Here is a 13,082-nt window from a genome sequence, read left to right on the forward strand (position 1 = left end):
AGTATATGCATAATTTATTACTCATATTCCATAAAGAGCAATGAAAGATTTCTTGGGAAAGAAGATATATGAAATCTTGTCCATCTGCAAAATCTTCCAAGGTATATGCAGCCCTTTAAATCAGGTCTCTTGCACATTTTGGCAGGATGTTACTCATGCCCCCTTACACATTAACAGCACGAAGGTGCAACGAGTGGACAGCATCAAGCTCCTGGGAGTGGTCATCAACAACAAGCTTTCTTGAACTCTTCATGTGAACACATGGGCTACAAAGGCCCAATAACATCTCTTTTTCCTCAGGCAGCTGAGGAAATTTGGCATGACGGCAAATACCCTTTCCAACTTTTATAAATGCACCATCGAGAGCATTCTGTCCGGATGTATCACTACCTGATATGGCAACTGCACCATTCAAGATCGGAGACGGTTACAGAGAGTGGTGAACTCAGCCTGGACAATCTCAAAGGCCAACCTCCCATCTATAGAATCCATCTACCAGGCTCACTGTCAGGGAAAGGCTGCCAGCATTCTTAAAGATCCATCCCACCCTGGCAATGTTTTCCCACAACCTCTACCATCGGGGAGAAGGTACACACGCCTGAACACACGCACCAGCCGGTTTCAAAACAGTTTATACCCTACTGTTGTTAGAATACTGAATGGACTCACAAACCCTTAGCATTTGCCTGTACCTGTGTTTTTGTTTTTGCCACTGTTTACCTATTATTTACTTAGCTATGCTACTTAACTCTGTGATCTGCCTGTATTGCTCACTAGACAAAGCTTTTCACTGTGCCTCAGCACACGTGACAATAAATTCAATTCAATCCAATTCAGTTCAATTTTAATCTCTGCACCATTGGTGGCCACACCTTAAGGTCTGGAATTTCCTTTCATATCATCTACTTCTTTCTCCTCCTTTAAGTTGTACTGTAAAACTAGTCTCTTTAACCAGCTTTTTAGCCATCTGCTCTAAAATAGCCATGTGTTGTGGGTCTCAGTCATGTCACATGTTATAATGCTCTTGTCTCCTGGACAGTGTTTCTCACACACACACACACACACACACACACACACGTTATGTGCATGAAATCCACAAATCTAGAAAATGTTCATAGTTCACTGGTGAAAGGGAAGGTACTGATAAGAAATACAGCTACCAGACACTTTCCGGTGAATGCACAGTTCTCAACATGTGCGTTTCTGAATAAAACACACAAAGACATGATGAGTAATGCACTTCTACGCTGGGTGTTTCTTTCAGAAAGGGATATGCTCAGAAAGTATGGGTAATGTTAACTGACTGTTCTTAAATTGCTGAGATGGTGGGATACTTTCTATGGTTGTGAACAGGTCAAAGCATGCTTACTTACAGATAGCTTGCCATCAATATAAATAGGGACTAAAGCTGCGCTTCATCAAATAGAAGATGGGGAAGATTGTCAGTAAATAATTCAGCAGAGTAAGAATACCTAAGGTGGAGGGTGTAGGTGCAGGGAAAGGGTTTTTCAGTGTTTTACTGTTTTACCACAAGCATTAACCAACAGGTAATATAAAAACTAATATAAAAACAGAAAATGCTGAAGAAGTTTGCAGCTTCAGTGGAGAGAGGAACAGAGTTCATGTTTCGACTTCTTTGGAAGAACAGCCACATTAGACTCAAAATACTAATTCTGTTTTACCCACCATTCTGAATTGGATCTATATCACGGTTTCTTCACCATCTCCAGGTCCAAGTCTCAGAATACTCTTTCTAACAGCAAGAGTGGTCAGAAAAGCAATAGTAATGGGATATTAAATAGTGTGGAGAACCAACAGCTATTTCTACAGCCACAGATGTGAAGCGAGGATGGAATGTTGTCTTTCTGGTGCAAGGATCAAAGATGTCACTGCATGGATGCACAGCATCTGCATGGCTAAAAAAAAGCCAGATGTTGTGGTGCATATTCATATCAGACTAGTAGAAAAAGGCTTAAGATTGAATAGGCCAAAGTGAGGACTGCAGATGCTGGAAACCAGAGTTTAGATCAGAGTGATGCTGGAAAAGCACAGCAGGTCAGGCAGCAGGAAAATTGAAGTCCTTCATCAGGAATAGAGACGGGGGCGGGGGAGGTTGGGGAAAAGGTAGCAAAGAGTACAATAGTACAATAGGTGAATGGGGGTGGGGATGGAGGTGATAGGTCAGAGGGAAGGGAGGGGTGGAGCAGATATAGGTGGGAAGGGAGATTGTCAGGTGGGACAGGTCATGAGGACAATTACATTTTTCCCCCTCACCTTCAATCTATGCACTTTAGTTTCCAACTCCCCTTTCCTGGGAAAAAGACCTTGGCTATTCACCAAATCCATGACCCTTATGATTTTATACCCCTATAAGGTCACCCCTCAGCTTCTCATGCTCCAGGGAAAATAGCCCCAACTTATTTAGCCTCTCCCTATAAATCAAACCCTTCGACCCTGGCAACATCTTTGTAAATCTTTTCTGCACCCTTTCGCACTTCAGTTCAAGAAAGAAGCAGAGAGCCTTTAAATCACCCGTGGTGGATGGAAATGTCGGAAGATTGGTCATCATGATGAAGGAATGGCAGGTTGGACCATGAAAATGGAACCTGCTAAAGTGGCAGGATGGTCAGAAGAATGGTGGATATGTATAAAAGAGATGATTATCAAGGGATGACTGAAATGACAGTTCTGATTAGTGCATTTTGGGAAGAAGGTAGAAGTGAGCTGTTCAGGACTAGGGAGCTATGAGGTTGCAGTCAAGATTAGAGTAGATCAGGCAGCATCAGAGGAGCAGGAATATCGACATTTCAGGAAAAAGCCCTTCATCAGGAATGAGGCTGGGAGCCTCAGGGATGAGAGAATTTATACTCTAAACCTCCTTCCGAATCCTCTGCTCCACACTTGCACCACCACCTAACCTCTTTACAGTCAGCTATGCCTCAACTGAGGGCCACACTCTCTCAAAACTGCAAACCACTACTGTATTATATCCTCAGAAGAATTCATACTCTCAAGCTCTCCACTCCCGAGGCTCTTAGCCTCATTCCTGATGAAGGGCTTCTGCCTGAAACGTCGATTTTCCTACTTCTCGGATGCTGCCTGACCTGCTGTGCTTTTCCAGCACCAGTCTAATCTTGACTCTGATCTCCAGCATCTTCAGTACCCACCTCCACCTAGCTATGAGGTTGCAGACAGTGACAAGAATATCACCAGAGGTCAGTCCCAGAGATGATGGCTTGATGCTCACTGCTGGGCTCATGGTTTAGTTGCCATTCAGCTTATGCAAAGTAGATGATAGTCCTCCAACAGAATTTAAGAAGTGGAGTGCAATAGGTTCAGAGGGAAACAAAGCAAGGGGGGGGAGAAACAGAGAATTTCAGACACTACCTCACAATGAAAAGGTCTAGAGAGAATTTGAGGCCAAAAGGAGTGATCCAGATGGAAAGGGATTACTCATGACAGGTAAACAGGGGAGGACTCATCATAAGTGAGTGCAGAATTGGTCACACCCCATTTTAAACGGTTGCAGTAAATCCACGCTCAACATGCCAGCTTAAGTGCTGAAAAATGTGTTGCTGGAAAAGCGCAGCAGGTCAGGCAGCATCCAGGAGAATCGACGTTTCGGGCATAAGCCCTTCTTCAGGAATTCCTGAAGAGGGGCTTATGCCCGAAACGTCAATTCTCCTGCTCCTTGGATGCTGCCTGACCTGCTGCGCTTTTCCAGCAACACATTTTCAGCTCTCATCTCCAGCAGTCCTCACTTTCCGCCAGCTTAAGTACCAATAATCCCCTGTAAAAAGAAAACTTTTACAAATAAAACTGGCAAATGAGACATGCTTGTCTTGTGCACTACAAAATAGAATTACAATCCAAATTATCTTGCTCAAAATGTCTTTCCACATATAATCTGAAGATTTAATTATTTTTAATACTTCAATTATGTCAGCAAAACAAATCTGTGCTTAAATAGATATCTCTGATAATTGAAAACTTTGAACTAGGGATCACCCCTAAACCTAGGCCTTCTGTATATCACAAAATGTTGATTGAAGGATGATCATTGCCCATATTATCAGAAGATCTTGGTCCATCTTCAGTCACAATTAAACCTTTTACATCAATGCGAACAAACAGTGGGGCCTTGGTTTATAATCTCATCCAAAATCTGACCCTAACAGCACAGCATTCTCTTAATTCTGCTTTTTAAGTGTCAGCCTAGTTTAGGTGATTGAGTCCTGAAATGGGAATTGAAACCACAACCTTCTGACTCAGAGATGACAGCAGTGCTATCTATCAGTTACCTCGGAACTGAAAAAGTTATAAAGGGCTTACCGTGTTAATTTTTCTGCAACATTTGAAGGTAGTAGGAAAGTGATCATTGGTGCCAAGTACAGACAATTCTTGGAAATAAAGAGCAGGTAAATCAGCATCAGATCAGTGATTAAAGCAGTAACACTTCAGCAACCTTTACTTTACCACAAGTAGCACAGTCCAACAGAAGTCCCTGATGTAAGAAAAGCCAGAACATGCCCAGGAATGCGAGAGCTGTACTCACCTGAGCATGCCCTGATTTGTCTTTTTGTGGCAATGTTAGGATCTTTCCAGACTTATAATTGCAGTTCTAACGTAGGCTCTCACCTGAAGCAGTTTCTTATCCTTCCCCGCTTCAAACTCTGAGTAACATGCAGCCAGAACATTTTGTCTTTATTCAAGATTTTCAGCTTTTTACCATATAATCCTACTCAGTGACTACTGGACACTGAGAACATAACTTGCGGAAGAAATGATTTTAGAAATTGCACATTTTCAGACAATCATGCAAGATCAACACGGAAGACAGTGGAAAGGCCAGAAAACTAAATTCTATATCAGATATTAAATAATCTTTCGAGATAAACAGGTATAAGAATAAATTTCTGTTGATTATACCAGGCCTGGTCAATGCAAGGCACATTTACTTTTGTGTCAGGAATATCTACATCTATACAGAAAAAAAAACACTCTCAATCTCAAAGTATCAAGTGAGATTTCAAGAGAGTGAGAGGCATTCTAACCTACCAATGCATAAACTGAAGCAGATATCAGAGACTTTGAATATTCAAATGTATAACACATTTTAATAATTCCACACACTTTTCTCCATTCTCAGCATCACCCTACCCTTGTGTTGGTACAGTTTTCATTCACTGTGATGTACCATTTCTAGGTTTTACATTTTGCACTGGATGCAGCACAAAGTGGTCTCACATTCTGAGTGTTTAGTGAGTTGGCTGTAGCTGGCCAATGGAAGTTTTTTGATGATTGAAACCTCTTTTCACAGGCTTACTGCCACGGTTGGTCGTACTCTCAACTGAGCCAGAAGAGTGTGGGTTCAAGTCCCATTCCAAAAGCTCCAAGCCATCAATGTTGTGGAGTACTGAAAGAGGACTGCACTACTGGAAGTGGTGTCATTTGGATGCTAATACAGTGCAGAAGAAGGCATGATTCAGCCAATGATGTCTGTACTAACTCTCAATGTGCATGAGAAAAAACAAGGAGGTTATCTCTGATGCCTTAGCCGATATTTATCTCTCAATCAACAACTCAAATTTAGATTATCTGGCCTTTATCACATGGGCGTTTTTGGGAGGTGCGGTGCATATATGTCTTCCTGCCTTTCAAGTGAGGGCATAGGTTTAAGATGAGAAGAGAAAGATTTAAAAGGGACCCGAGGGGCAACCTTTTCACGTAGAGGGTGGTTTGTGTGTAGAATGTACTGGCAGAGGAAGTGGCACATACAGTAATAACACTTAAAAGACATTTGGAAAGTACATGAATAGGAAAGATTTAGAGGAATATGGGTCAAACTCAGGCAAATAGTTTAGTTTGGGAAACTTGGTTGATATGAATGAGTTACACCAAAGGGTCTGTTCCCATGCTGTATGACTCTAAGTTCAAGCACATCAAACTCTTTGCAGGAATTCAGGCCATCCCAGAGTACTTTACTGACAATGAAGTGCTCTTGAACTGTTGTAAACACATAAATTGCATACGGCAAGATCACACAAACAGCAATGCAACAAACTGCCAACACTAATTTGAATTTGTAGACTGCCAAATCGCATAACCAAGCTTCTCAAGGTGCTCACGTGAGCATTATAAAATAAGATATGACACTGATCAGATAAGGCAATATTAGGGCAGATGATCAAAACATGTGGTCAAAGAGTCAGATAATTTGTTTTAGACAGTAGCCACAGGATAAAGATTAATCAGGACACTCCCATCGTTTTTCATCCCTGAAAAGGATGGAAAATTTACTATCTCATTTGAATAATACCACCTTTGAGTGTGCAGCACATTTCATTCATGTTGCAATAGAGTGTCAGGGGAGAATTTGTACCCGAATCCCTGAATTGGCACTTGAAGCCATGATGTTTTCTTAGAGGTAAGATTGCAGAGCCACTGTAAAGAGGGGGGATTGATTAGAGTGACCGGCAACTTTCACTGGCTCTCTACCCTCAGCCTGTGGTGTTCAAAATTCCTGTCCTAGTTACAAATCTCACATATAGCTTTGTGAGATTACATATTTTTCTCAGTGTTCCGTCATCAGTGACAGAGACATCAGCAGTTATGTTAGGTATAGTAGAATTTTCTCTCTAGGCTCCTCCACCTTCCTGGGTAGTTCCTCCCTTCTGCAAACTTACGAACTAGGATCAGAAGGAGACTATTTGGCCCATTTAGCTGGCTCAATATTCAACATGATCATGGGTGATTTGATTGTGGTTTCAACACATTTTCCTGGCTAGTCTCATATCCTTTGACCACCTTGTTAGTCAAGAAGCTTTCTAATCTATCAATATTCAATTACCATGCCTCAACCTCTCTGCTGGAAAGGGAATTTGACAGATGCAACACTATCTGAAGGCAAAATATTACCCTCTTCTTCAGAAATTGGAAACACCTTATTTTCAAACTGTGTTCCCATGTGCTAGACTCTCTTGCAAGGGATAACATCCTTTCAGCTTACAGTTTAAAGACCTTCAGAGCTTATATGTTCCAAAAAGATTAATTTTCATTCTTCTATGCTCCAATGTTTATCGGCTTAACCTATGCAACCTTTCCGTGCGCCAGAAATCACTTGCGTGAATATTAGAGTCATAGAGTCCTATAGCACAGACTGGTCCATGCCGAGCAAGATGTCTATCCACGGTAACGCCATTTCCCTGCACTTGGCACATATCTTTCTAGTCCATTTCTCCAAATGCCTCAATCACAAGTGCAGGAATCTTCTGAGGCTATCCCTATTTCAAACAAGTATACTGTTTTGGAAAATGTAGTGGGTGATTCTTAGGGGAATGTAAAATGAACAGCCAAGTTTCTGATATTGAGACTGGCTCTAATGCAATGAGGTGTAATTCGGGTTCCAAGAGATCGTTTGTGTTTGGGGACTCTCTAGTCCAAGCTACAGGCAGAGGTTTCTGCAGCCAGGACCAAGGATAAAAATCACACAACACCAGGTTACAGTCCAACAGGTTTAATTGGAAGCACACTAGCTTTCGGAGTGACGCTCCTTCATCAGGTGGTTATGTAGGACACACTTGTGAGACACAGAATTTATAGCAAACGTTTACAGTGTGATGTAACTGAAATTATACATTGAAAAATACCTTGATTGACTGTTGAGTCTTTCATCTGTTCAAATACCATGATAGTTTCACTTCTTTCATGGTATTCGAACAGACGAAAGACTCAACAGACAATCAAGGTATTTTTCAATGTATAATTTCAGTTACATCACACTGTAAACTTTTGCTACAAATTCTGTGCCTTACAATTGTGTCCTCCACAACCGCCTGATGAAGGAGCGTCGCTCCGAAAGCTAGTGCTCCCAATTAAACCTGTTGAACTATAACCTGGAGTTGTGTGATTTTTAACTTTGTACACCCCAGTCCAACACCTGCATCTCCAAATCAGGATCAAGGATGTCTCAAAGAGGTGCAGAATGTTCTCAAAATGGGAGGGCCCAGCAAGAGGTCATTTTACACATTGGAACCGACCACATAGGAAGGGAAAAGGATGAGATTCTGAAGGGAAGATATAGACAGTTAGGCAGGAATTTAAAAAAAGAGATCCTCGAGAGCAGTAATATCTGGATTACTCCCAGTGCTACAAGCTAGTGAGGGTAGGAATAGGAGGATACAGCAGATGAATGCATGGCTGAGGAGCTGGTGTATGGGAGAAAGATTCACATTTTTGGATCACTGGAATCTCTTCTGGGGTAGAAGCGACCTGTACAAGAAGGATGGATTGCACCTGAATTGGATGAGGACAAATATACTGAAAGGGAGACTTGCTCGAGCTGCTCGGGAGGATTTAAGCTAGTAAGGTTGGGGGGGGGGGGGGGGGGGGGGGGTTCGAATCCATGGAGATAGTGAGGAAAGCGATCAATCTGAGGCTGGTATAGTTGATAAAATAAGTGAGGTTGGCTAACATGGTGCGACTATTTAAGAAAGGTGGTAAGGACAAACCGGTGAAATTTGGACCGATGAACCTAACGTCGGTGATGCGCATGTTATTGGAGGGAATCCTGAGGGACAGGATGTACATGTATTTGGAAAGGCAAGGACTGATTAAGGATAGTCAACATGGCTTTGTGTGGGGAAAATCATGTATCACAAACTTGATTCAGTTTTTTGAAGAAGTAACAAAGAGGATTGCTGAGGACAGATCTACATGGACTTCAGTAAGGCGTTCACCAAGGTTCCCCATGGGAGACTGGTTAGCCAGGTTAGACCTTATGGATTACAGGGAGAACTAGCCATTTGGATACAGAACTGGCTCAAAGGTAGAACACAGAGCGTGGTGCTGGAGGGGTGTTTTTCAGACTTGAGGCCTGTGACCAGTGGAGTGCCACAAGGATCGGTGTTGGGTCCTCTACTTTTTGTCATTTATGTAAATGTTTCAGATGTGAGCATAAGACGTATAGTTAGTAAGTTTGCAGATGACACCAAACTTGGAGGTGCAGTGGACAGCGAAGAAGATTACCTCAGATTACAACGGAATCTTGATCAGATGGGCCAATGAGCTGAGAAGTGGCAGTTAGAGTTTAATTTAGATAAATGTGAGCTTTTGCATTTTGGGAAAGCAAATTTTAACAGGACTTAGACAGTGTTGCTGAACAAAGACCTTGGAGTGCAAGTTCATAGTTCCTTGAAAGTAGAGCCACAGGTAGATAGGATAGTGAAGAAGGTGTTTGGTATGCTTTCCTTTATTGGTCGGAGTATTGAATACAGGAGTTGCAGCTGTACAGGTCATTGCTAAGGCCACTGTTGGAATATTGCCTGTAATTCTGGTCTTTTTCCTATCGGAAAGATGTTGTGAAACTTGAAAGGGTTCAGAAAAGATTTACAAGGATGTTGCCAGGTTTGGAGGATTTGAGCTATAGGGAGAGGTTGAATCAGCTCAGGTTGTTTTCCCTGGAACATCGGAGGCTGAGGGATGACTTTATAGAGGTTTATAAAATTATGAGGGGCATGGATAGGATAAATAGACAAAGTCTTTTTCCCTGGGTTGGGGAGTCTCAAGTTAGAGGGTATAGGTTTAGGGTGAGAGGGGAAAGATATAAAAGAGACTTAAGGGGTATCTTTTTCATGCAGAGGGTGGTTTGTGTCTGGAATGGGCTGCCAGAGGAAGTGATGGAGGTGAGTACTACTGCAGCATTTAAAAGGCATCTAGATGCGTATATGAATAAGAAGGGTTTAGAGGGATATGGGTCGGTGCTGGCAGGTGGGACTGGATTAGGTTGGGATATTGGTCGGCATGGACGGGTTGGACTGAAGCGTCTGTTTTCATGCTGTACACCTCCATGATTCTATGACTTCTACTGGCAGAGTATTCCATAAAAAAGTTGTCCCTCAGGTTCCCGTTTATTCTTTCCCCTCTTAAATTAAACTGATGCCCTTTAGTTCTCGATTCCCCAACCCTGGGAAAACCATGGAGTGCATTCATTCTATCTATGCTTCTCATGATCTTATACACTTCTGTAAGATACCCCTTCAGCTCCTACTCTCTAAAGAAAAAAGTCCAAGCTTGTCCAACGTCTCTTATAACTCAGTCCCTCAAATTTCTCTGAACTGTTTCTGTAATTAAGTCCTTTCATAAATAAGGAGTTTAAAACTGGGCACAGTACTCAAAATGTTGGCCACACACAATGTGGACAGTGTCCATGCTTGACCTGGTAAGTGGCAAGTAACATTTGGATTGCAAGTGTCAGGCAATCACTTGCTAATAAGGGTGGTGCTGCTGTCATCTATCATGCTGGTCTATGACTTGCAGAATCTGAGCTCTCAGTCTGTATCCTTCAGAATCATGAACCCACTACTGAACATCCCAGGACTGTCGCTGACTTCATCTTCTCTGGAGATCTCCCATCCACAGCTTCTCACTTCAGAGTGCCCCTACTCACACAGTCACTTCCACCTTTTTCCTAAAGTCCACCAACAGGACTACCCTGGCAGTTCCATCATTTCAAACTATTCCTGCCCCACTGAAATTATTTCTCTTTACCTTGATTTGACCATCTCTCTGCCCCCCCTTGTTCACTTCCTTTCCACTTACATTTATGAAAAAGAAGTTCTAAAGATGTCATATTGGATTCAAAAGATTCTCTCTCCATGGATACTGCAAGACCGTGAGTAATAGGTAAAGGGGTAAATGTAGGGGAATGGGTGGGTTGCGCTTCGACGGGTCGGTGTGGACTTGTTGGGCCGAAGGGCCTGTTTCCACACTGTAAGCAACCTAACCTAACTTAGGCTCAGTTGTTAGCACTGTTGCCTCACAGCACCAGGGTCCCAGGTTCAATTCTAGCCTTGGGTAACTGTCTGTGTGGAGTTTGCACATTCTCCCCGTGGCTGCGTGGGTTTCCTCCGGGTGCTCCGGTTTCCTCCCACAGTCCAAAGATGTGCAGGTCAGGTGAATTGGCCATGCTAAATTGCCCGAAGTGTTAGTTACATTAGTCAGAGGGAAGTGGGTCTGGATGGGTTACTCTTCGAAGGGTCGGCGTGGACTGATTAGATTACTTACAGTGTGGAAACAGGCCCTTCGGCCCAACAAGTCCACACCAACCTGCCAAAGCGCAACCCACCCATACCTCTACATTTACCCTTTACCTAACACTACGGGCAATTTAGCATGGCCAATTCACCTGACCCGCACATCTTTGGATTGTGGGAGGAAACCGGAGCACCCGGAGGAAACCCATGCAGACACGGGGAGAAAGTGCAAACTCCACACAGTCAGTCGCCTGGTTGGGCCGAAGGGCCTGTTTTTCACACTGTAGGGAATCTAATCTAATCGAGCTCACCTCCTGACTCCCCAAAATCCTGTCCACCATCTACAAGGCACAAGTTAGAATTGTGATGGATTATTCTTTATTTGGCTGGATGGGTGCAGTGCAACATTGAAAAAGCTTGATCCAATCCAGGAAAAGGCAGCCCGTTTGAGTGGCACAACATCCACCATAGTTTATAAAAATATGGGCAAAAATTCATGAAAACATCCTTGTACACTTTTGTATTATATCCTGCTTCCCAGAACTTCTTTGTGCAACAACTGTTACAAAACTGATGGCATTTTAACCCTTGCAGTGCCTATGTACACTAACTTTAATTTTTGCAATGAGTGTTTCCGGTATACTCTGTCATGACAGTGTAAAGGGTAAAACAACCTAATCAAAATCCCCTGGATTATTGCATCTCAAAAGGTAAACTTCCAGTAAATACTGTCTTCAGCAGTTTGGTTTATTTGCAGTTCTCTCCTTCCAGAGCAGGCTTTAAAAAACTATGCTTGAAAGCTGACTTCAAAAAGGTCAGAACTGCTTTTGGAGCAGCTAATGCAAATTGCTTCTCCTCGTCAACAATGAGCTTGAGCTCTCAATGCAATGTTTGCCTTTTAAATGGAGTGTGTACGTTGTTAACATATTCAAGGAATTTTGAGCTCCTGGGGCAACCATTGTATTTTAATCACAATCACCTGATGAAGGAGCGGCGCTCCGAAAGCTAGTGTGCTTCCAATTAAACCTGTTGGACTATAACCTGGCGTTGTGTGATTTTTAACATTGTATTTAAAGTTTACCACTCCCAGAATGGGATAATTAAACAAAGTCTAAATAAATACATCAGGGCCAGTCACATTAACTGATTAATCTGGTAATCATTCAAAATAATTTTAAAACACAAAATGTACTTTTCCCATCCTCAAGTCTTTTTAAAATGTTGGGTATTGTTATTACTAAGTTTCCATTTCTTGGTCCCTTATTCTCTCACTCTCGACCTGACTGTCTTGCTCCTTGTTAAAAGAAGTCTTGATTTTTACTTTGATTCCTATACACCTGATGAAGGGCTTTTGCCCGAAACGTCGAATTTCCTGTTCCTAGGATGCTGCCTGACCTGCTGCACTTTAACCAACAACACATTTTCAGCTTCCTATACACCTTGTGGAGCCATCGAGTCGTAGAGATGTACAGCATGGAAACAGACCCTTCCGTCCAACGTGCCATGCTGACCAGATATCCTAAATAAATCTTATCTCATTTGCCAGCATTTGGCCTATATTCCTATAAACCATTCCTATTCATATACCCATTCTGGTGCCTTTTAAATGCTGTAATTGTACCAGCTTTCACCACTTCCTCTGCCAGCTCATTCCATACACACCCTACCCTCTGCGTGAAAATGTTACCTCTCAGGTCCCTCTTAAGTCTTTCCCCTCTCGCCTTAAACCCATGCCCTCTAGTTTTGGACTCCCCTAGCCTGGGGAACGGACCTCAACAATTTACTCTATTCAGGCTCCCCATGATTTTATAAATGTTGATTAGGTTATCCCTCAGCTTCCTTGCTCTTTATCACAGCATCACTTTTGGCGTTATGTCAACATTTATCTTTCAATCACCATTTCTAAAAGCAGATCATCAGGTCTTTCTAGCATCAGTTGTGGCTCAGTTGGCAGCTGTCTCGCCACTGAGACACAAGGCGTTGAGTTCACTTGCACTCCAGGGCTAAAGCACAAAGAGCCAGGCTGAACCGAGGTCCCATCATGTGAAA

At 42.6% G+C, this 13,082-nt stretch overlaps 1 protein-coding gene across 11 annotated transcripts in view; it reads right to left on the reverse strand.

Moving 5' to 3' along the window:
• kcnj15 (potassium inwardly rectifying channel subfamily J member 15) overlaps positions 1 to 13,082 on the reverse strand; it is a 176,022-nt gene that overhangs the window by 26,892 nt on the left and 136,048 nt on the right. For 10 of the 11 annotated variants that reach the window (XM_060833798.1, XM_060833800.1, XM_060833799.1 and 7 more), the window contains one exon: positions 4,333 to 4,400. The exons of the other annotated variant lie outside the window; for it this stretch is intronic. In XM_060833798.1, coding sequence (XP_060689781.1) covers positions 4,333 to 4,400 — 68 coding nt within the window. The remainder of the gene's footprint in view (positions 1 to 4,332; positions 4,401 to 13,082) is intronic. 11 annotated transcript variants of the gene reach the window in all.

The sequence above is a fragment of the Hemiscyllium ocellatum genome, chromosome 12 (assembly GCF_020745735.1).
Source record: "Hemiscyllium ocellatum isolate sHemOce1 chromosome 12, sHemOce1.pat.X.cur, whole genome shotgun sequence".
Taxonomy (NCBI): domain Eukaryota; kingdom Metazoa; phylum Chordata; class Chondrichthyes; order Orectolobiformes; family Hemiscylliidae; genus Hemiscyllium; species Hemiscyllium ocellatum.